This window comes from Schistocerca piceifrons, chromosome 3, assembly GCF_021461385.2.
Source record: "Schistocerca piceifrons isolate TAMUIC-IGC-003096 chromosome 3, iqSchPice1.1, whole genome shotgun sequence".
NCBI classification, from domain to species: domain Eukaryota; kingdom Metazoa; phylum Arthropoda; class Insecta; order Orthoptera; family Acrididae; genus Schistocerca; species Schistocerca piceifrons.
In genome coordinates this window covers 948,477,412-948,501,883 of record NC_060140.1, presented here as the reverse complement: position 1 = coordinate 948,501,883, position 24,472 = coordinate 948,477,412, and the positions used below count along the sequence as shown (strand labels likewise).

At 40.1% G+C, this 24,472-nt stretch overlaps 1 protein-coding gene across 1 annotated transcript in view; it reads right to left on the bottom strand.

Annotated features, from left to right (window-relative positions):
- Window positions 1–20,461, bottom strand: part of LOC124789258 (carcinine transporter-like) — a 35,845-nt gene extending 15,384 nt beyond the window's left edge. The window contains exons 1-2 of the mRNA XM_047256554.1: window positions 20,274–20,461; window positions 15,956–16,177 (exon numbers count right to left, since the gene is read on the bottom strand). Coding sequence (XP_047112510.1) covers window positions 15,956–16,177; window positions 20,274–20,461 — 410 coding nt within the window. The remainder of the gene's footprint in view (window positions 1–15,955; window positions 16,178–20,273) is intronic.
- Window positions 20,462–24,472: the final 4,011 nt, after the last annotated feature.

Sequence of the window (24,472 nt, the reverse complement as noted above, 5' to 3'; positions counted from 1 at the left end):
TGTGAAAATGCGTAAAAAACTTCGGACACTGTATTACGACGTAATTGCAGGATAATAGAACGATCTAACACCTAATAATTAAAAGCAATTGGCAGTATCGGACGACAGGGACAGTGCGAGGTTAATATTAACGAGAGACACGGGTAGACATTATCGCGACGTAACTGATCGCATATTCATTACAAGCGTGTCAAAGAAGTTTTGTGCTGAGTCTTTACGTACGAAACCGGCTGTAAACCGTTTTAAAATCGCGAAAATTAATGTAGGCAATAATGCGAGTGGCTAACGTTATTGTTGAGTGACGGCACGGAGCCCAGCAGCCGCGTCAAAGAACGTCAGTCAGGAAGTAATTCGACACAGCACCAGTTCCAGCCGCGTGAGAGTTTCGACGGCGTAGACATGCTACATCGAGCAGCGACCAACACGCCTCCGAAGCTGACATCTCGTGGAGAAACTACGAAGTATCCTGACCGCAGTGCCACCTGGCCAACGATCAGCGAACTTCGACGACAACGTCTATACAGATTACACTGGGCGGCGGGCAGCCAGCGACGCTTCAGCCAAGTCGCCGCTTATAACGAGCCAATGGCATTGACAGCAGCGGCAGCGACTAGAGGTGGCAAAAAATAACTTCACTGATAGAAATAACCGATTACTGAGAAGTAACGGTTACTGCGATAACCGCTCACCTGATACTGGCAGGTATTTCAATAACTGCCAATAGTGCCTCGCACCATCTGTTGACCCAAAGATTTTACTACACTCGCGCGTCAACTCATCGAAGGAGAGGGATAGACCATTTTGAGGGCGTTCTCTAGATCATGGAAATAATTGTGAGACTGTTGATAGAACTGTGTACTATTTCGTGCGCCATCGCTACTTTCAGCACAAACAGTAAAACGAAGTTAATGTAAGAGTTGTGGCTAACAGTGCTGCAGTACACGCATTGACATGTACGGTCGTTCCCTTGAGCCACCGCCATATTTGCCAATTTAGTTTTGGGCAGGTAGTACAAATACAGTTACCATAAGGAATTAGAGCGACTATGGAAATAACTATGAGGTCAGTATTTATCTCCGGTAGTTATTGTTATTCACTCACAGTTCTCGTTTTCTGGAAGTTAACGGCTACCAGTACAGGTAACGTGGAAGTTAGTAACTGCGTTCCCGACTCCAGTTGAAGGTCATAGAACCCGGTGATATTTCCAGAGAGGATAGTTACTGGAATGAACAAATACTTTCATACTGCTATGGAAATAGCCGCTGGCCATCGCAGAGGAGAAAGTATAACATAAAATATTTGAATATAATACTTATTATCCTCATCACTTGTCAGTAGATTGTCAAAATACATGAATGTATTACGGTAAACTGGAGTTGCTAATGTTTACAGGATTAATACACTGCCAGAATAAAACATAGTTATGCACGTTTAATAAATTTATCGTATACAGATACCTGATCTTGACTGCTGTGACCAAGTGTTGTCAAAACTGAAACATAGCAGAATTTTTACTTAAGCTGGTCTGACAGTCCCTGTTGAGATATTCATCTATAGAGCAGAATGAGTTGCCTATCAAGAAGTCTTTCAACTCTCTGTAAACGGTGCTTTATCTCAAAGCAAGTTTTTATTGGTTGCTGACTTGCTAGCAATTTATTGAAAGTGTGTGTTCCTGAATGTTGGACCCCTTTTTGGACCAAGGTAAGTGATTTTAGGTCTTTATGTAGATTATTGTTTGTATTCCTAGTACTGATATTATGTATTGAGCTGTTGCTTCGAAGTACTTGCAACAAATTTCATTAAGGAATAAATATATTAGGAAGCAGTCGTTAGAATACGAAGTTCCTTGAATGGGTTTCTACATGATGTTCTTGAATTTATACCAGAAGTGATTTTTATTACACACTTTTACATGCTAAAAACTTTTGCTCGGTTTGATGAGTTACCCCAGAATATGATCCCTTATGGCATAATAGAATGGAAGTATGTAGCTTTTTTATTTTTATATTTATGTCTCCTACATGTGACATCATTCTCACTGCAAATGCAGACTTGTTTAGGTGCTTCAGCAATTCTGTGGTATGTCCTTCCCAACTGAATTAATTACTGAGATGTAATCCCAGAAATTTAACACTGTCAACCTTTTCATACACATGTTGTAGATGGAGAAATCGAGCAGTTTTCCAAATCTCAACGAAAACTTGGATAGCATACAGGAGTAAACGAATCTGTCACATTATGTATATTTTTGTATTGTATTACAAGGCCATACACTTATTCTATTAAGTGAACAGCACAAGAAATTAAGCTTTGAATTCAACCTGCATTATTCAGCTTACATATTACTTCATACTTAAAAATGCATGTTGTTAACATTTAACTTAAACAGTGCTGTGGCGAAGTTCAGAGTTTTCTGCTGTGGCTGCGAGGATAATATTTATAATAGCTGCTGATAACCTACATACATATGATATGAAACACTAATAATAGTTCAAATATCAAGTGAAATCTCCCCACAGTTAATCAGCTAAGGTTATGGCACGATTCATAGGACATTTAGCTCTACTAGCGGCTATACTGGTAACTAAACTGATGGATTCCACCTGTGTCATTATTTAACTGTAACCCCATTGGAGTATTCGGTAGTGAAATCTAACTTGAAAGTTATTTGTAACTGTTAAAATAACGGTTTTAAAAATATAACTGGAACTGTGGTAATGGTTACTCCAGCTACCAGTTAACACAGCACGCAACAAATATCGAATTCCGTAGCAAGTATTAGCGTTGTGCAATGAGTTAAGACAACCTGCTGGCGCAATAATAATTTAATTAGGCCATCTGCAGAGCATATAATCACATTTTGTAACGCTACAAGAATTGTATAGTAATTTTTCCTTCCATTTCGGAATTTTCTGGCTCTGCAGTAGTTTGTCTATGTATGCATATATTTTTTATGTTTTCACCAGCAATAGAGAAGGGAATAGATTTTAAGACTTATACTGCAGCATTAATTGTTGATTACAGGTTTCATATGTTAATTGGTGGTGTTATTTGATTTTTGATGCTTTGGTGTGATGTGATGAATATTACCATTGCTGTTTAATTCAGGTAAGTTGGTGAAGTGTTGTTATATATCCAGTGCAAACAGGTATTGTTTCTGTTTTGAGCTAGTTGAAGTACTGCTGTCATTATTTTGTTTTAATTGTCAGGTGCTCAAGAGTCTTAGGTTACCCAAGGGTTAATTTATAGTGTTGCTTGTATGTAATATATGTAAACAAACATGTCTACTGAAATCAAGCAGGAGATTCTGGCAGTAGAAGCTGGGAAGAAGGAGATAGGACAGGAGAATAGATGTGATTCAGGAATCAGTGACTGTGGACTCTCAATAGAAATCCCATTACCTCATTCCACCAATTACCTCAAGAGACCAATTAAACCTGTACTAAACATTGTAGTGGGCAGACAGCAAGATGTGCTACTGGCAATGTTAGAAAAGCCTGATGCCAAGATTGAAGCCACCAATTGGAAAATGGAGGACACAATGCAGGAAACCAAGGAACACAGTAAAATGACCCAAGAAAAGACTGAAGCCACTAATTAGGAAATCAGAGCCACCAATCAGAAAATCGAGGAAACCAATAGGAAAACCCAAGAAAAGATTGACACTGTCAACGAGGAAATTCAGATGACACCACAAGAGCATGAAAATTTGAAGAGAGAATTACAGAATTATAAGGAATAGGTGATGAAAGACTGCAAGGAGGGAGAAGGCAGATTCCAGCAGAGGACAAACCTGCTCCAAAAAGATGCAAAGAAGATGGGAGAAGAGATAAGCGAGAAAGCCCATGAAGAGGTTCAAGAAGTTACAGAAGAATTCGGGGGAAAGATCAAAGAGATAATGCAGAAGCAACAGCAATGTTAAGTAGCTATTAAGAGACTAGGCAACAAACAGACTGAATTAGCTCAAAATATACAAAGCGCAATAACAGTGCATCGGGGAGAAGATAATAGGAGGATTGCACAGGACATACAACATTTACAAGGCGAAATCCAACAATTAGAAACGAAAACTGAGGATATTGACAGGAAAATTGGTCATGCAACACTAGCTATAGTAGACGGTAAAGTGATAACATTAATGAGTGGCGATAATCGTCATCCACGAGTTCATGTGGGACAAAAATATAAGCCAAAGGGAGCGCTGCACCAGAAGATTCTTATGAAATGACTGAGAGACATTTTTCCAACACATTTTCGAGACAAAGAGAAAATTCAGTTTGCAATAGATAGAATGGAACGTGAAGCTTTTACATGGGGAGTGAAGAAAAAAGTGAAGTCAGTACTTATGAGCAGTTTGAAGGACAATTTCTAAAGAAGTACTGGTCAAAGAGCCATCAGTGTGCAATACTGGAAAACCTGCTCCATTGCAAGTCTCTTAATAACTGGAGAGGTACCTTGAAAGAATTTGCTGTGCATTTATGGGAACTAAATGAAACTTCGGAGCAACCCTTAAATGTTGATATAATGATTTCTGCAACTAAGAGAAGATTAAGCCAGAGGATGTAAGAAACTTTGTCCAGAAGTCTGATTAAAGATAGAGGCGCCCTGATGGAGATATTGGAGCAAAAGAATAATCAAGCAGGTGAGCAGGGCCAAAGAGAAGACAATTACCAACAGAATCAGTTTAATAATCAATCGTTCAACTGAAGAAGACTATCATGGAAGCAGGGGCCATGGAAATGGACATCAGTTCCAAGGCGTTTCCAGAAGAGATGAAAATACGAGGGAATATGAAAGAGAAGGTGGCAGACGAATAAATAGTGAGGCCTAAGATCAGGAGGAAATGAGTTCAGAAAACTAGACCGCACTCCTGATGAGGTCCAATTGTAGTCAGGATAAAGATGTGTGGACTAGATGTTGAAGCCTTAGTTGACACTGGGAGTGAAGTGTGTGCTATGTCTCGAAAGCTATATGAACAGATACTGAATACTAACGCCACCTTACGTAGTTTTCACATAAATGGTGTCCGAGTTGCAAATGCTGTAGGTGCCAAAAGTAAGCCCATTAAGGAATAAGCATTGATTGGGTTTGAAGTAGAGGGAAAAGTATATAAAGCGACATTTTTGGTGTTACCATGTCTTAATATGGCAATTATTTTGGGAATTGACTGGCTAAATGAAGTAGAAGAAATCATAAATTTCGAGGAATGCATAGTGAGTGTAAAAGGATGGGAGGGAGAAAGGAGAGAATTGACCTTGGTAGAAAGTAAGAAGTCATAAGAGAGACAAGAGTTCTGACAAGTGAATTTGCGTTATGAGGTGGGGCCTACAGAAGAACAACCGGATGATGAGGAAGTATTGATATTCTATGAGGGATTAGCACAAGCGGATCAACCGAGTGAAGATGCTATAGGCAGGAAACTAGAAGATGTGACACATTTGGAAGAAGAGATTCGGAAGAGGTTAGCAGAGATCTTACATAAGCACGGCAAAGTTTACTCTCAGCAGCCAGGAATCATGAAAGGGGTAGAATGTAAATTGAAAAGTAAGGAACACAAGCCTTTCAAAACAATACTCCATACCTCCGGCTAAATGCCAAGCAGTAGAAGAGGAAATACAAAGAATTGTTGACCTTGGGGCTATTGAGAGAGCCAAGGCCAATATAATAGTCAATTATTTGTGGTAGACAAGAAAGATGGAAAGGTGAGAATAGTTTTGGATGCATGTACAGTAAATAAAATCATTGAACCAGATCAAGAGAAGCCAAAAACGATAGAAGAATTAATTCAAAGGTTTCGGGGTGCAAAGATACTCAGTAGCATTGACTTACCCTCTGGGTACTGGCAAATACCTCTGACCCCTGAGTCATGTCAGTATACTGCCTTCATGTAAGCTGACAGAAGTTATCATTTTAGAGTATTGCCATCTACATCTACACCCATACTCCGAAAGACTCCTCACGGTGTGTGGTGGAGGGTACCTTAAATCCTCTATCAGTTCTCCCTTCTATTCCAGTCTCGTATTGTTCATGGAAAGAAAGATTGTCGGTATGCCTCTGTGTTGGCTCTAATCTCTCTGATTTTATCCTCATGGTCTCTTCACGAGATATACGTAGGAGGGAGCAATATACTGCTTGACTCCTCGGTGAAGGTATGTTCTCGAAACTTCAACAAAAGCATGTATTGAGCTGCTGAGCATCTCTCGTGCAGAGTCTTCAACTGGAGTTTATCTATCATCTCCGTACCGCTTTCGCAGTTACTAAATGATGCTGTAACGAAGCGCGCTGCTCTCCGTTGGATCTTCTCTATCTCTTCTATCAACCCTATCTGGAACGGATCCCACACTGGTGAACAGCATTCAAGCAGTGGGCAAACAAGTGGACTGTAACCTACTTCCTTTGTTTTTTGACTGCATTTCCTTAGGATTCTTCCAATGAATCTCAGCCTGGCATCTGCTTTACTGACAATTAATTTTATATGGTCATTCCATTTTAAATCACTCCTAATGCCTACTCCCATATAAACTATGGAATTAACTGCTTCCAGTTGCTGACCTGCTATATTGTATCTAAATGATAAAGGATCTTTCTATTTATTTGCAGCACATTACACTTGCCTACATTTACATTCAATTGCCATTCCCTGCACCATGTGTCAATTTGCTGCAGATCCTCCAGCATTTCAGTACAATTTTTCATTGTTACAACCTCTCAGTATACTACAGCATTATCCGCAAAAAGCCTCAGTGAACTTCTGATATTACCCACAAGGTCATTAACATATATTGTGAATAGCAACGGTCCTACGACACTCCCCTGTGGCACAACTGAAATCACTTACTTCAGAAGACTTACTTCCACTGAGAATGACATGCTGTTTTCTGTTATCTAGGAACTCTTCAATCCAATCTCACAATTGGTCTGATAGTCCATATGCTCTTACTTTGTTCATTAAATGACTGTGGGGAACTGTATGAAACGCCTTGCAGAAGGCAAGAAACATGCAATCTACCTGGGAATGCGTATCTATGGCCCTCTGAGTCTTGTGGACAAATAGGGTGAGCTGGGTTTCACACGATCGCCTTTTTCGAAACCCATGCTGATTCCTACAGAGTAGATTTCTAGTCTTCAGAAAAGTCATTACAATCGAAGATAATTCGTGTTCTAAAATTCTTCAAGTGATCGACGTTAGAGATATAGGTCTATAGTTCTGCACATATGTTCGATGTCCCTTCTTGAAAACGGGATGACCTGTGCCCTTTTCCAATCTTTTGGAACACTGTGGTCTTCAAGAAACCTACGTTACAGCGTTGCAAGAAGGAGGGGGGGGGGGGGGGGCGCAAGTTCCTTCACGTACTCTGTGTAAAATCGAACTGGTATCCCATCAGGTCTAGTGGCATTTCCTCTTTTGAGCGATTTTAATTGTTTTTCTATCCATCTGTCATCTATTTCAGTATCTACCATTTTGTCGTCTGTGCGACAATCTAGAGAAGGAACTACAGTGCAGCCTTCCTCTGTGAAACAGCTTTGTAAAAAGACATTTAGTATTTAGACCTTTAGTCTGTCATCTTCTGTTTCGGCACAATTTTGGTCACACAGTGTCTGGAAAAAATGAAAGAGGAAGCCGTCTGATAAAATTTTGCACAGAGCATAACTTAATCATAATTAATACTTGGTTCAAGAATCATAAAAGAAGGTTGTATCCATGGAAGAAGCCTGGAGAAACTAAAAGGTATCACATAGATTATATAATGGTAAGACAGAGATTTAGGAACCAGGTTTTAAATTGTAAGACATTTTCAGGGGCAGATGTGGACTCTGACCACAATCTATTCGTTATGAACTGTAGATTAAAAGTGAAGAAACTGCAAAAAGGTGGGAATTTAAGGAGATGGGACCTGGATAAACTGACTAAACCAGAGGTGTAGACAGTTTCAGACAGAGTATTAGAGAACAATTGACAAGAACGGAGGAAAGAAATACAGTAGAGGAAGAATGGGTAGCTTTGAGGGATGAAGTAGTGAAGGCAGCAGAGGATCAAGCAGGTCAAAACACGAGGGCTTCTAGAAATCCTTGGGTACCAGAAGAAATATTGAATTTAATTGATGAAAGGAGAAAATATGAAAATGCAGTAAATGAAGCAAGCAAAAAGGAATATAAACGTCTCATAAATGAGATCGACAGGAAGTGCAAAATGGCTAAGCAGGGATGGCTAGAGGACAAATGTAAGGATGTAGAGGCTTATCTCACTAGGGGTAAGACAGATACTGCCTACAGGAAAATTAAACAGACCTTTGGAGAAAGGAGAGCCAGTTGTATGAATATCAAGAGCTCAGATGGAAACCCACTTATAAGCAAGGAAGGGAAACCAGAAAGGTGGAAGGAGTATATAGAGTCTATACAACGGCGATGTACTTGAGGACAATATAATGGAAATGGAAGAGGATGTAGATGAAGATGAAATGGAAGATATGATACTGCGTAAAGAGTTTGACAGAGCACTGAAAGACCTACGCCGAAACAAGGCCCTGGGAGTAGACAACATTCCATTAGAACTACTGACGGCCTTGGGAGAGCCAGTCCTGACAAAACTCTACCATCTGGTGAGCAAGATGTATGAGACATTCGAAATACCCTCATACTGCAAGAAGAATACAATAATTCCGATCCCAAAGAAAGCAGGTGTTGACAGATGTGAAAATTACCGAACTATCAGTTTAATAAGCCACAGGTGCAAAATACTAACTCGAATTCTTTACAGATGAATGGAAAAAATGGTAGAAGCCGACCATGGGGAGGATCAGTTTGGATTCCATAGAAATGTTGGAACCCGTGAGGTAATACTGACTATGACTTATCTGAGAAGAAAGATTAAGGAAATTCAAACCTATGTTTCTAGCATTTGTAGATTTAGAGAAAGCTATTGACAATGTTGAGTGGAATACTCTCTTTCAAATTCTAAAGGTGGCAGGTATAAAATACAGGGAGCGAAAGGCTATTTACAATTTGTACAGAAACCAGGTGGCAGTTATAAGAATCGAGGGGAAGCAGTGGTTGGGAAGGGAGTGAGACAGGATTGTAGCCTCTCCCCAATGTTATTCAATCTGTATATTGAGCAAGCAGTAACGAAAACAAAAGAAAAATTCGGAGTAGGTATTAAAATCCATGGAGAAGAAATAAAAGCCTTCAGGTTCGCCGATGACAATGTAATTCTGTCAGAGACAGCAAAGGACTTGGAAGAGCAGTTGAACGGAATGGACAGTGTCTTGAAAGGAGGATATAAGATGAACATCAACAAAAGCAAAACAAGGATAATGGAATGTAGTCGAATTAAGTTGGATGATGCTGAGGGAATTAGATAAGGAATTGAGACACTTAAAGTAGTAAAGGAGTTTTGCTATTTGGGGAGTAAAATAACTGACGATGGTCGAAGTAGAGAGGATATAAAATGTAGACTGGCAATGGCAAGGAAACCGTTTCTGAAGAAGAAAAATTTGTTAACATCGAGTATAGATTTAAACGTCAGGAAGTCGTTTCTGAAAGTATTTGTATGGAGTGTAGCCCTGTATGGAAGTGAAACATAGACGATAAATAGATTGGACAAGAAGAGAATAGAAGCTTTTGAAATGTGATACTACAGAAGAATGCTGGAGATTAGATGGGTAGATCACATAACTAATGAGGAGGTATTGAATAGAATTGGGGAGAAGAGGAGTATGTGGCACAACTTGCCAAGAAGAAGTGACCTGTTGGTAAGACATGTTCTGAGGCATAAAGGGATGACAAATATAGCATTGGAGGGCACCCTGGAGGGTAAAATCGTAGAGGGAGACCAAGAGATGAATACACTAAGCAGATTCAGAAGGTTGTAGGTTGCAGTAAGTACTGGGAGATGAAGAACCTTGCACAGGATAGAGCAGCATGGAGAGCTGCATCAAACCAGTCTCAGGACTGAAGACCACATCAACAACAACAATACAATTGGGGCCTTCAGCCGACAAATACTTTGAATTTCTGGTCAATAAGGCCTTCAGCCGTGAATGCAATTCGTCTAAAGAATTTTTAATTAGATATTGTTTTAACAGTCAAATTTGATAATTGTTCCTTATTGTCAACTCTACAAGCCATTGGTTCCAAACAACAACAACAGTGTCTGGACATTTTGTTTTGATCCACCTATCGCTTTGACCTAAGACCAAAATTTCTTAGGATTTTCTGCCAAGTCAATACATAGAACTTTACTTTCGAATTCATTGAACGCCTCTCGCATAGCCCTCCTCACACTACATTTCGCTTCGTATAATTTTTGTTTGTCTGCGAGTCTTTGGCTATGTTTATGTCTGCAGTGAAGTTCCCTTTGCTTCTGTAGTAGTTTTTTAATTCGGTTGTTGTACCATTGTGGCTCTTTTCCATCTCTTACGATCTTGCTTGGCACATACTCATCTTATGCATGTTGTACGATGGTTTGAACGTTGTCCACTGATCCTCAAACTATCTGTACTTGAGATAAAACTTTTGTGTTGAGCCGTCAAGTAGTCTGAAATCTGCTTTTCGTCACTTTTGCTAAACAGAAAAATCTTCCTACCTTTTTTAATATTTCTATTTACAGCTGAAATCACCTATGCTGAAACCGCTTTATGATCGCTGTTTCCCTGTTCTGCGTTAACTGTTTCAAATAGTTCGGGTCTGTTTGTCACCAGAAGGTCTAATCTGTTATCACCACGAGTCAGCTCTCTGTTAACGGCTCAAGGTAGTTTTCAGATAATGCACTTAAAAAAATTTCACTAGATTCTTTGTCCCTGCCAACCGTTATAAACGTTTGAGTCTCCTAATCCATATCCAGTAAATTAAAATCTCCACTGGAAACTATAACATGGTCGGGAAATCTACTCCAAATATTTTCCAAATTTTCCTTCAGGTTTTCTGCCAGAACAGCTACTGAGCCAGGGTGTCTATGGAAATATCCAATTAGCATGTTTGAGCCTACTTTGACCGTCACCTTCACCTAAATAATTTCACATTTCGGATCTTCGTCGATTTCCTTCGATACTATTGCACTTTTTATCTCTATAAACATGCCTTCCCCTTCACTGTCCAGGCTTTCTCTGCGGTATACATTCCAAGCCATTTGGGCTTAATGTATCGGACTTGGAATTCATTAGAGTATTGGACAAGATTTTGGATGACGAATTACTTAAGAAGTTTACTGTTTACGTAGATGATATATTAAATGCTACTGAGACATGGGAAGAACATTTAGAGACACTTGAGGGAAAGCTGGGATAACAGCATACTTCGATAAGTCAGGATTCGGTAAATCCCAGATAAAATTCTTGGCTTCAGAATTACGGAAGAGGGTATTTACCTTTACCCAAGTAAATTCGAGACAATTAGGCAATTTTCAGTTGTTTGTAACAAAAGGCAACTGAGAGGATTCTTCGGCGTCTGTGAGTTCTATCGAAAATTCCTGAAAGAACCTGTACTCGCTGCTCCCAAATTGAGAACACTTACTAAAGCCAAAATGACCTGGCACTGGAATGATGAATGTCAAGAAGAATTTGAAAGGATTAAAGAAGCGTTGTGTAATGCAGATATATTATGCCATACTGATTACTCTAGAGACTTTCATTTGGTAGTGGATAGCTCAGATTATGGACTACATTTAAACCAGATCGAGAAAGAAGGAGAGACCGAGGTTATGCCTTTGGTAGCAGAAGCTTGAATGCATGGGAAAGGAGATACAGCATTATGGAGGAAGCGGCACTCTCTATTGTGTGGTGTTTTACGCGATTTCGTTATTATCTAGCAGAACGATATGTAAAGGTGGTCACGGACCACAAAGCCCTAACGTTCTTAATCACAAGTAAACTGAAACACAGCCGCTTGATAAGCTTGCATTGCAAGATCATAACCGCAAAGTGATATACAAGCCTGGTAAATCATGTACCATACCTAATGCATTACCAAGGCAGCCACTCGATTCTTGGGGACCAGGTGTGAGTGAACCAGAAGGCGGAGAAGTTCAGGTAAATTTAATGAAGGGAGGACAGGATTAAGATTTGTGAAGAGGTTCTTGAGGAACATACGTAGAGAGCAGAAACAGGACGAAAGAACTAAAATTAATCAAGAATAAGTATAGATGTGCTGGTAAAGAAAAGAATAGGACATACTGTTATATCCACCAGGGAATACAAGGGGAACAGATAGGACGAAGAGAGCTGGAGACTATGTATACCAGAGCATATAATAGACAAGTTAATCTGGTACACACATCACAGCAATGCCCATTATGGACCTAAGAAATGCCTTGAGAAACTGAAAATGGACAGCATCTTCAACAAAATGGGAAGGCATATAGGTCTACGCAAGTTGCTGAGCGCTTGTGACACCTGTCAGAAAACTAAAACTACCACTGTTCAACATATAGGTTACTTGCATCCAGTCATACCAGAACCTATTAGCGACATCGTGGCATTGGACCTGTTCAGTACATTGCCTGTGGCAAAAAGAAATTACACCCAAATTCTAGTTGCAGAAGAATTAGTATCTAAATTTGTGAAGTTTTCTCCATTAAAGAAAGCAACCAGCAAGGTCATCAGTTATAAGTTTGATAAAAGATTACTTTAGCAATGTATGTACACTCAAACGGATCCTAAGTCATAATGGATCCCAATTCTGATCCAAGAAGCAGAGGGAAATGATGAATAGGTATCAAATAGAACAGATCGCCATCTATAGATACAAACTGGCCTCGAACCAGGCCAAATGGATGATGGAGTTAAATCGTTTGTCTCTGACCTATTGTCACAAGAAACACAGTACTTGGAAGGAATACCTTGAAGAACTCGAGTGTATTTGGAACCACCTAATGCATGATTTGACAGGATTTGCACCATGCGAAATCTTTTTTGACTGTTTTTCGTGAGTTGGTGGAATATCCACAAGGAGATAACCTAACTTGGGAAAGGAAATTTGAACTAGTAGAAATGAACCATGAGGGAGAAGGTGAAAAGGAGACAGGAAAGACATGATAAATTGGTGAAACCTGTGACCTTCAGGGTAGGAGACCTAGTGTACATGAAAGTGCATGCTAAATCAAAAAAGATAGATTCTGAATTACATAAATTTAACCATGTATATGAATGACCATATAGAATTATCAAGATCGAACACCCCAATACTGTGGAGTTGGAATATGCTCAAACCGATGGAGTTCATGGCAAGGAACAAATTGAAAATATAAAGAGATACTATCCATGTGAAGATTGGGGCAATCTGAAGGAGAGAAGTAATCAGGACGATGAAGTAGGGCCTAGACAGGCACAAACATAAGTGTGTATGGATAATTTTGGTTATTATGCGTGTTTGGAGAATAAAGATCTTAAGAACTGATGTTCAAGTGTCAGTTGTTGTCTTTTATTTTCTATATTTGTATCTATACTGGATTATGGGTTTTCATGATGTGAAAAGACTTAACCATATCTAAGGGTGGATTTTGTCAAGTTGCTGTTTTGTCTTTGATGCACAATATTCAGGTGATTTCAATGACGTTACAGTCATTTAGTAAAATTTTGCTCATTTTTGGAGCTGGCGACCGTTTTATTCTGCAATGTAAATTCATTCAAACCATATTATAGCATTTAAAATTATGGCTAACTACAAAGATATTTTAATTTATTACCATTTTTTTACATTTCGATCATTGTTTACATAGTAATAAACACTCTTGCAATAGCAATCAGATTGTACCTGTCTGTACTCTATCGCTAAGCATTGCTCATCGGATTCGATACCTCGTTTCTCCCAACAGTGGAATCTTATTTGCATATGTCAGAATTAAAACTGATCGGGTGTAACATCAAGCACCAGCAGGTCGGTCTAGAATGATACAGCAGAGAGGACTGTGAGACGACATCAGCCTTAGCACGCTCACTAGGATGACACAGTGACAGGAGCAGCCCCTATATGAAGAGAGTATAAGCGCCACTCTGCATAGCCACAGACTCACTAGAAGACGGGCCGTGATCCAAACTATTAGCCGTGACTTGTGATCTACACAAATTACTTGCATGGGAGTTGCAAATAATCAATGTCCTTCGATATATATACGTGTCGCCAATTGGTTGCGACACGTCTTTGTGACAAAGGCAAAGTTAAGTACTGTCAATTTAATTTACTGTAGTAAACTCCATTAATAAGATTTGCTTGAGTTGATGTCTAGGTATCCGAGAAAACAGCTTCCTAGGCACCCTGCATTAGACGAATGGGTGCACACGATAGAAACCTTACATGCACAGTAAAGTATAGATACGTTATAAGCTGACACATCACATACAGCGCTGTCAGCTGCTGTTGTGCTGCTTCTGCGCTCCACCTTCACACACTCCCTACGTGACAGTGGCCACACCATGGCATTGCTGACTGTATTGCTGTATGGAGGCATCAGTCAATAAATAAAGCACAGATTGCTTGTGCATTGGTAACTCTGTAAGTAGGCTGTTTAGGTTTTTATGTTGGTAACGCCATGTAGCGCTCTGTATGAAAATCACTGACTGTGCTGTGTGCAGCCTGTGGCTGGTTTGTATTGTTGGAATTTGATATTGTAGTGTTGGGCAGTTGGCTGTTAACAGCGCGTAGCGTTGCGCAGTTGGAGGTGAGACGCCAGCAGTGGTGGATGTGGGAAGTGAGATGGAGTTTTGAGAGTGGATGATCTGGACGTATGTCCATCAGAGAGAGTAAATTTGTAAGACTGGATGTCATGAACTGATATGTATATATCATGACTTTTGAACACTATTAAGCTAAATACATTGTTTGTTCTCTATCAAAATCTTTCATTTGCTAACTATGTCTGTCAGTAGTTAGAATCTTATAGCCAGCTGGCAGTATTGGTGCACGCTGTATTGTAGTAGTTTGAGTATCGAAGATTTTTGTGAGGTAAGTCATTCATGAAAGGTATAGGTTATTGTTAGTCAGGGCCATTCTTTTGTAGGGATTTTTGAAAGTCAGATTGCGTTGCGCTAAAAATATTGTGTGTCAGTTTAAGCATAGTCATTTATAATTTTTCTGAGGGGACGTTTCATATGTCAACCCTTAGCCGAGGATACCTCACTGGAATCTTCTGATTTTTTCTTGTAGTTTGTGTAATTATAGAGAGAATTTCCTTTGTAGTTGTAGTTTTTCATTGTTGTACAGTAAAACAGTTGTGGCTTGCATGTAGATTTGCACCAAGTATTTCGCAGCTGCGCTTGCAATTAACGAGATATTATTTTCAGTGCTATGCTGATGTGTTTTCTTGTTTTTGCTCTTCAAATTGTGCTTTTCTTGTTATCGTGTGAAATACGTGATAATTATGGCGTGTGAAAAACGTAACACTAGGCTCCAAAGTAAATTAAGAAATGACAGTGAAGACGAAAGTAGTGTGTTAGCGCCACCGTGTAATGAATTAACAAATATTCAGAATGGTAATTTGGTAACTGTGCATAGGGAAATGGACCAGGTAATAAATAATGGTGTAGACAGTGAAACAATTAGTGAACAGGGAAGAATTGTCAATCGATCGGTCGGCAACAGCTCACCTCCAACTGCGCAACGCTACACGCTGTTAACAGCCAACTGCCCAACCCTACAATAGCAAATTCCAACAATGCAAACCAGCCACAGGCTGCACACAGCATAGTCAGTGGTTTTCATATAGAGCGCTACATGGCGTTACCAACATAAAACCCTAAACAGCCTTCTTACAACTCCACGACCGCCACAGTACTGGAGAAAACATCAGACATGCAGCACTGTAGTTAGAAGTTGTCACCTGGTAACAAAACATATTTTTGGTCATTTTTGGCACTGAACAGACTTCAAGGAAATTAGAAAGGTTTCACAAATTTCGTGACACCACCCATAAGCTGCTAGGTTCTAGTAGAACAAAGACGAGTTAGAAAATTGTTTGGTAAGTCACCTGGCAACAATGAGGATTACTGTGTTCCTGAAGACACTCCAGCTGGAGAAGATGCTGAGGAAGCCCCTCCTGTCTGTCTTGCTCTCGCCCACAGTCTGGATCACCTGCAAGGCGAACGGAGGCACCGTGGAGCCGTTGGTGGCTGCTATGCGACGCACAACGGCCAGCGCCTCCTGGTCGCGACCCCTGCACGCCAGCCAGCGTGGAGACTCGGGGAACCAACTGTCACAAAAAAAGTACAAGTCTCCTGTAAGTAGTGGTAGTAGTCCTAGTAGTTGTAGTAGTGGAACATTTGTCCACTGATCAGTTTTACTACAATATTAGAGCTGTCAGCTTAATACAAAGAAAACACACAATGAAAACTTTACTTATACATTCGGACATTTAAACGGTTATATTTCGAGCTTAACAATAATTTATCGATTGTGCACGTTGTTCTTTAGTATTTCAGTATGTTCATTCTCGAAACAAATTAAGCTTAATAGGAAAACGAATGTTCCATTATGACGCACACACACACACACACAGATTCCACACCACCTTACAATTTTCGTTAGTCCTATGCACTTCAATCTTTGAATCTCTGTAACTCTGAAAAACTGAGTAGATATTCCTGAGTAATAAAATGTATATTCAGATGAGGAAGTAGTGATGGGAACAACTGAATCAAAGGAATCGATTCAGTTGGTTGTTGGAAAACAATGCATTCCATTTTGAGTGTGAACATTCCATTGTTATGCCACTATTTAACCCTTATTGTTCACTCCACTCTGTTATCACTTGTCACTGTTGTCGTCATTCCGATATCTGATTTTTATTGAGCGCATTGACTAACTATTAGTTTGGCTCTTCATCCACTTTATGATGAGGCATTTTCTTAATAGTGAACTCTGTGTTTGGATCAGAATTCCGAAATGCTTAGTGGTGTGAGGATGGAATAAACCTTATGACTGATTAGAAAATGATCCTCAAGGCAAACTCAATGAGATTTAAAGTCTCTGCAAAGATGATTCATAATCTCAATCTATATTAATTAAAGAAATACAAAGAAAATTAACGAATATTTCTCGCAAAAAAAGCTTCCAACAATTGACATTGTATGTTTTATGTTCATGTCACCTCAGCATGTACCAAAATAGGATGATTGGTGATTGGTGCAAACCAGAGGAAATAGAGTTTCAGTAAATTTAAATAAAAAAGTGGTTGTTCATTTAGTTCAATATAAATTTATCTTGTACCACCAGTCATTAACCAATTAAAACCAACTAAACATCCATATTTAATACCAGAAGGACGAAAGATGCATATTTAAGTAAATGAATACATAAATTTTAAAAATGCTTCATTTTAAGAAATATACTTTTTATTCAGCTTTCCTCGACATAAATTACATTATTTTTCTCTAAAGAAGTTGGCAAAACTAGTTGTGATTCATGTATAACCGAAAAGACTGAAAGAGTATGCACATGAAATCTCTCAAACCCAGAGACAGAGTGAAAACATTAATATGGCTGATGTAACCATCAGAGACTTGCCAGTCGGCTGCCTCACATTAAGCAAAACAACTCAGAGTGAAAACACTGATACAGCTTACAAGGTCACAGAGACTACATTCAATTATTGGTTGTTTCATTTGACTGAAAAAAAAACGACTGAACAAAAAAAGTAGACTGGACAATGGGTTGTTAAAACCAGTTGGTTGTCCCCTCACTATGAGGAAGAAGATCTACATGTAAGATTTTCCAGTAAGAATGTGTATTGTAGCAAGTATATTGTAGAATAAAGTGGCTTTTGTATTATAAATATGTGTTACATTTTTACAAACGATTGTTCTATGTTGTCTAAGTAACCCACTAAGGTATAATAGGAATTATTTAACAAATTATCTATAAACGTCATATGAAAATTGTTAAAGTTAAATATGGCTCTTGTCCTGTGATGATAGATTGTTGATGTGATAATTACTAAAATTTTCCTCAGTGTGCATAATAATAGGTTTGAAGCGATCATGTTCAGCAATCAGAAGAACACACACATCACGCTAGTGACTGATATGCTACCGGAACGTTGCAGACAGTTTAAGATAATCTAATGTTTTGTCTGTTGTACGGATCGACAGATTGAGGGAACCGATCGACAAGTGGAATAGAGCTGACGGAACTTGAGAAATCGTGAAATCGGAGACTAAACCTGTCAGGGCCAATAAAAAGCAGAGTACGCAACATAGCGCAGCTTGCCTTTGCTGCTGGAAACCTTGTCGGTAAGCGCCCCAGTCGGAATTGACGTATGGAACAAACACATATAGTCGCAGAGGCCCACAATCGGATCAGACACTCACTGGGCTGGACACCGCCTGCCAACGTGTGTTTAATCCGATGGGACGGTGAACCAGTGAGTGACGCTAGATTCCCAACCCTATGGGGCCAGGCAAAACATTCTTCCAGGGCAGTTTTAGCCCATCAAACACAACTTTCACACTTGTTGCCTAGGCACAGCACGCCTACATCAGACAAACGATACTTGAAATTATATGGAATAGATAGTGCGACTGCATTTCGGTCACATTGCTGTCTGTAACATAAATATTTCTTTTAAATTACAATTAAAGGGTTTTTACCCATTACAATTTGTGGAATAATTACAAAATGTTAAATTTTTATGTTTTATGTTGAAAGGACAGGGACCAGAGCGACCATATTTACCGAAGACCCGCGACTGCTAGAAGACACTATTTTCGACCACTATTAATGTAAATGTAAAAAGAAAGACAAGAAAAAGTTGTATGGATTGAACTTGTACGATCACCTTTTGGTGTTGCAGTTCTTCTTTTTCCCATGCTTGCTAAGAAAGTTGGATGACGAATTCCCCTTTTGTTTTACCCAGACATGTTTCACCACTTTTTGTGCTATCATCAGCGGATTACTTTATTTCCTTCTCACATGAAGCTATTGAATGTTAATGTTGGTAGCAGTGAGTCTGCTACACAATCTGCAACTTGTCATGGCTTTGATGTTTTTGTCCCCTTTGTTTGTGGTGTGCCAACATGCTGATTTCTACCACTTTTGTCATTTCACAGGAATTTTCTGCGATTTTTCGAACTTGCTCAGTATTTTCGCCGCCATACTAAGTTGTAGATTGTGTAGCAGCATAAACATACAATAGCTTCATGTAAGAAGGAAAATAAAGTAACGCACTGAAGATAGCACAAACAAAAGTTGAAACATGTGTTCGTAAAACAAAACTCCAAAGGTCTCTTCATAAAACTGAATTCCTCATCCAATAACCTTTTACAATATTCAGTTACCGTTTATATTTCGTCCCAAAATCTTGTTTGTGTGTTATTTAACGTGGTTCGCGAAAGCAGAACGTTGTTACTGAGTTTATATACTGCAAAACCTAAAAATAAATATTTTATCTTACAAACGTGAAGAAATTAAATTATATGAACAACGTATTTCACCAAATATCCAGTTTTCGTCTTTGCGAAAAATAACGCGAAAAGTGAAATCAGAGTGTTTTTATAAGTTAAGAGATACATAACGCCAAAGAGTATAAGATAGGGCTGATCGTCTGCATATTATGGAAGTACCTAAAGCATAAAATATTGACAAAGGTTCAAACAGTATAAATTTTATTTAAAGAACGGAAACGGTTGTACATCAGAGCAGACTAAATCAAAGACTACAAATTATCAATTTAAAAATTTTTTTGAAGGTGAACAACATCTCTGGGATTAATTATAAAACACAATGCTGTAGTACCGAGATGAAAACACTGCTCTAATGCTTTTTTTATTACGTCGTCGTACAAATTGTAAAACTATCGTAATTATAATAAAAATTATTCTCGGCAAGCATCTGCTAAGAAAAAAAGATTATACATACTGTAGCCAAATATATGTGCAAGAAATATAATGTTCGAGTTTCGCCAACATACGGTATCTTAAAACGAGGCGTATCATGCTAACTATCAAGTAATACATCCTAGGAAAGAACTTGGTCTAGATGGAATTCAAACCCAGCTCGTAAATACATCATTATAATATTTTACAAACATCAAGAATGCTATCCTCAAACATTGGTATTTCCTTGCACTTTGGAAATTGGGAAAGGTCCTGATGTTCAGTAAGTCAGGCAAAGACGACTCCATCCCACAAAATTACAGGCTGAGCTCTTTCAGCAGTGTTCTTGAGTAAATAATTCAGAAACATATCACTGGCACTGCATCAGTGTCCTGAGCCCAGACAAACTCCAATTCCAGAATCACCTCGCCACAACACAATTTCTCCACACAACACGCGGCAGCAACAAAAAAGAACCAGAGGCACTGTTTTCCTTGACCGCCGAACGTATTAGCCATAACAGCTTCATGTGCCAACTCGCTAGAATTCTGCACAGGTTCATATGTGTCACTCACAGGGGCTTTGAGAGATTCGGGGTAAACAATCAACACTTCACGGTAAACAGGAGGGAGCACCTCATGGCAATGTACTGGAGTTCCACGCATTAAGCCTCCACGACAATGTGTTGGCAGCCACCCACACCAATGACAAACCTACCCTGGGACAGTACTGGAAATAACCAAACATCATCTTAGCTTACAGACAGGATTGAAAAGTCTCAGGCAATGTACTGGAGTTCCACGCATTAAGCCTCCACGACAATGTGTTGGCAGCCACCCACACCAACGACAAACCTACCCTGGCACAGTACTGGAAATAACCAAACATCATCTCAGCTTACAGACAGGATTGAAAAGTCTCAGGCATTGGTTGGAGAAATGGTGAGTTTATTAAGTGGAAGTTAATTCTGTTTACAAACAGACTGCATCCCCTCCCCTCCCACATGCACGCACACGCACACACACACACACACACACACACACACACACACAAGTACAAACAGTGTAGATAAATCACATTACACAAACATTTTTCTGTGACAATTAGCTACCTTGGCGTTAAGTTGGACTGGAGGAAATTGAAACCAGAGTTTAAGTCACACTTTTCTAATTCCTCCTACCCCATGCTCAACTGCCAAAGTGCACTGAATGGCAGCATGGCTAGTACGTGTATGTAACTCTCATTATAAGGCTGATGACGTACGTAGGAGCAGTCTGGGAATACCGAACAACAGATCTTCTTCCCCTGCACTTGATTAATTGCGAGCAATGTCCCACGACACACACACACACACACACACACACACACACACACACACACACACAGACAACAATGGACCACTCGACTGTACAGGGATATGAGACACTCCAAAGCTCTACGTAGCTCGCTATGTGCTTTGCATCACACCTTTCTACTGTACATGCTTTTCTCTTAAAAATAATCTGTGGTGAACTTCTGTTCTTGGACAAGACACGCTGACTAAACACAAGCTGTACATGTTCGTCATCCTTCGTTCATTCATCTCAGAAACATAAAATTTTAATATTCATTGCGTCTTTACACATCCCCATGTATCGTTTATTTTGCGTATATTACCTGAAGAAGAAGAATAGTATAAAACAACTGAGGGCAGCAAACGAGAGGGAATAGTTCCAATTGGGCAGCCCCCAAGACACCAGACCAGCAAGCATCATTCCAACGGCCATGCTGCAGCACCCATAGCGGTTGACTGCAGTGCGGTGCTTGATATCAGTTAGCTCCAAACCTGAAACACGAGAAATCATCGTCAAATGCTTTCAATATTACGTATCAAATAACACAGACTTCACTTCAAAAATGTTTCGGAGGATATTCTATAGTGCACTTGCAGGACAGACACCATAGCACTGTGTATACTTCCACAATAAATAACTTTTAATGAAAGCCTAAAACTGTAAACGAGCAGTGTTTGCTAAACCAAGCCACTTTTTCTACTCCATTGTAGTACGAATGGTGTTGTTGTTGATGTTGTCATCAGTCCAGAGACTGGTTTGATGCAGCACTCCACGCTACTCTATCCTGCGCAAGCTTCTTAATCTCCAAGTAACTTCTTCAAGCTACATCCTTCTGAATCTGCTTAGTGTATTCATCTCTTGGTCTCCCTCTACAATTTTTACCCTCCATGCTGCCTTCCAATACTAAATTGGTGATCCATTGATGCATCAGAACATGTCCTATTAACCGATCCCTTCTTCTAGTCAAGTTGTACCACAAATTGCTCTTCTCCCCAATTCTATTCAGTACCTCCTCATTAGTTACACGATCAACCCACCTAATCTTCAGCATCGTTGTGTAGCACATTATTTTGAAAGCTTCTATTCTCTTCTTGTCCAAACTAGTGATCGTTCATGTTTCAATTCCATACACACAGCTACACTCCATAGAAATACTTTCAGAAACGAGTTACTGATACTTAAATCTATACTCGATGTTAACAGATTTCTCTTCCTCAAAAAGGCTTTCCTTGCCATCGCCAATCTACATTTTATATCCTCTCTACTTCGATCATCATCAGTTATTTTGCTCCCCAAATAGCAAAACTCATCTACTACTTTAAGTGTCTGATTTCCTAATCTAATCACCTTTACACTTGGTGTGCGTGATTTTTCAGGACCACTTGTGTATTATTTGTTACAGTTAGCTTGTCATTTGCAACCAAACATAATTTCTCGTCAATATCGTTTTGTTGCAGATGACAAGCAACCTGTAATAAATAATACACAAGTGGTTCTGAAAAATCACGCGCACCAAGGTAGTAACCAAAAGAAACGAACTATTCTTTGAACTAAATATCCACATAATTTTGTAATCATTTAGTAAAAGTGTTCACATTGCAGAATAAATGAAACGGAAACCCACTGATGATGGCACAGTGGTGCAGAAACATGTTTGGGTACTGAGAAAAAACGGTGTTTTGCATAACTGGCGGACCTCACATATTACAATTCTGGTTTAATATTTCACTGCATTGGCTTGTTGCTGAGATTGTTGTGAAAGTTGAATCTATCTTTCTAGCACTTACCAACAGACAAGACAGATTCTGTCAAAGGCCCAGCCGCAGCTGACACGAGAGATTCTGCCAGGATGAAGAGGGGCAGCACGTGTGGAGCGAGCACGACCAGCAGTCTGCTGACCACGTGGGCTGACAGGCACAGCAGCTGCTGGGGGCGTCGGCCGTACCTGTCGGCAGCAAGAGTCAGCTCAACCTGCATCTCGAGGTGCTGGGCAGTCCAGCAAGCAGATAAAGTCCTATGACCATGTGCAGGTTCAAAATGGCTCTGAGCACTATGTGACTTAACGTCCGAGGTCATCAGACGCCTAGAACTTAGAACTAATTAAACCTAACTAACTGAAGGACATCACACACATCCATGCCCGAGGCAGGATTCGAACCTGCGACCGTAGCAGTCGCGCGGTTCCGGACTGTAGCGCCTAGAACCGCACGGCCACTCCGGCTGGCCGATCATGTGCTGACTCTTATTAACAAAAATATTGCTTTTATTTGTTGATGAACTTTGTGCTTGGGACAGAAAAGAGCAGAAACTGGAGTAACCGTGACCTTAGATGGTTTACAAGTGACCGTTAACCGTATCGACACCATGCCTGTACGCCATATGGGCGCCCGTGTGTTGGCTGTGTAGACGGCGCCCTTATCCTGTACGGGCGCAGCTTTTCCATTCGCTGAAATGTGTTTCCCCACGTACTACGCAACTTTCGACTGTAGGATAGCCGTAGCAGTTCATATTTTGTCCGCTAGATGCAGCAGGAATCGATTTACAGGTGTGCCTTTACTGAACAGATTGTAGGTTCAGATGGTTCAAATGGCTCTGAGCACTATGGGACTTAACATGTAAAGTCATCAGTCCCGTAGAACTTAGAACTACTTAAACCTAAGGACATCACACACATCCATGCCCGAGGCAGGATTCGAACCTGCGACTGTTCTGGTCGCGCGGTTCCAGACTGAAGCGCCTAGAACTGCTCGGCCACACCGCACATTGTAGCAACATCAGAACATACTACCTGTGGGAACTCTCATGAAGAACAGAAGGGGCGTGCCAGCGAGTTTCAAAGCTAGGAAGTTAAAGTTTTTTTCATTTCTTAAAAAAAATAAAACAAAGCGTATATTCCAGGCTCAAGTGGAAAAACAACATGATATACATTGGCCCTCAGCAAAACATCAGGCAACCACCAAAGAGATGTCTTTATGTTCAAAAGAACAATAGAGCCAAACATTATTGAGCCGTGGTAAAAAATTGCTGTTTTGAAGAGTGCGCCACAGAGCGTAGTGTGAAGCAGTGGCCCTCCGTTTCTGGCGGTGGCGCCGCTGTGGCAATCGCAGCTTTGGTGTCTCCCTCTGGTGGGAAAGGGGAAAGGTTGCCTGTTCACGAGCATTCAAGGGGCGCTATGAGCTCGCCAGTCGGGCAGTCTGGGTCAGTCTCTCGTCCCCAGCTTGCTAGTCTGTCTCTCGTCCGCATTTGTTAGGCAGTAAGAGAACTCAGCGTGTGGTAGCCCGGTCGGGGCTTCGTTCCTGCATCTGAGTCTGCGCTTTAGGCCGCCAGTCTGCTCGAGTTTGC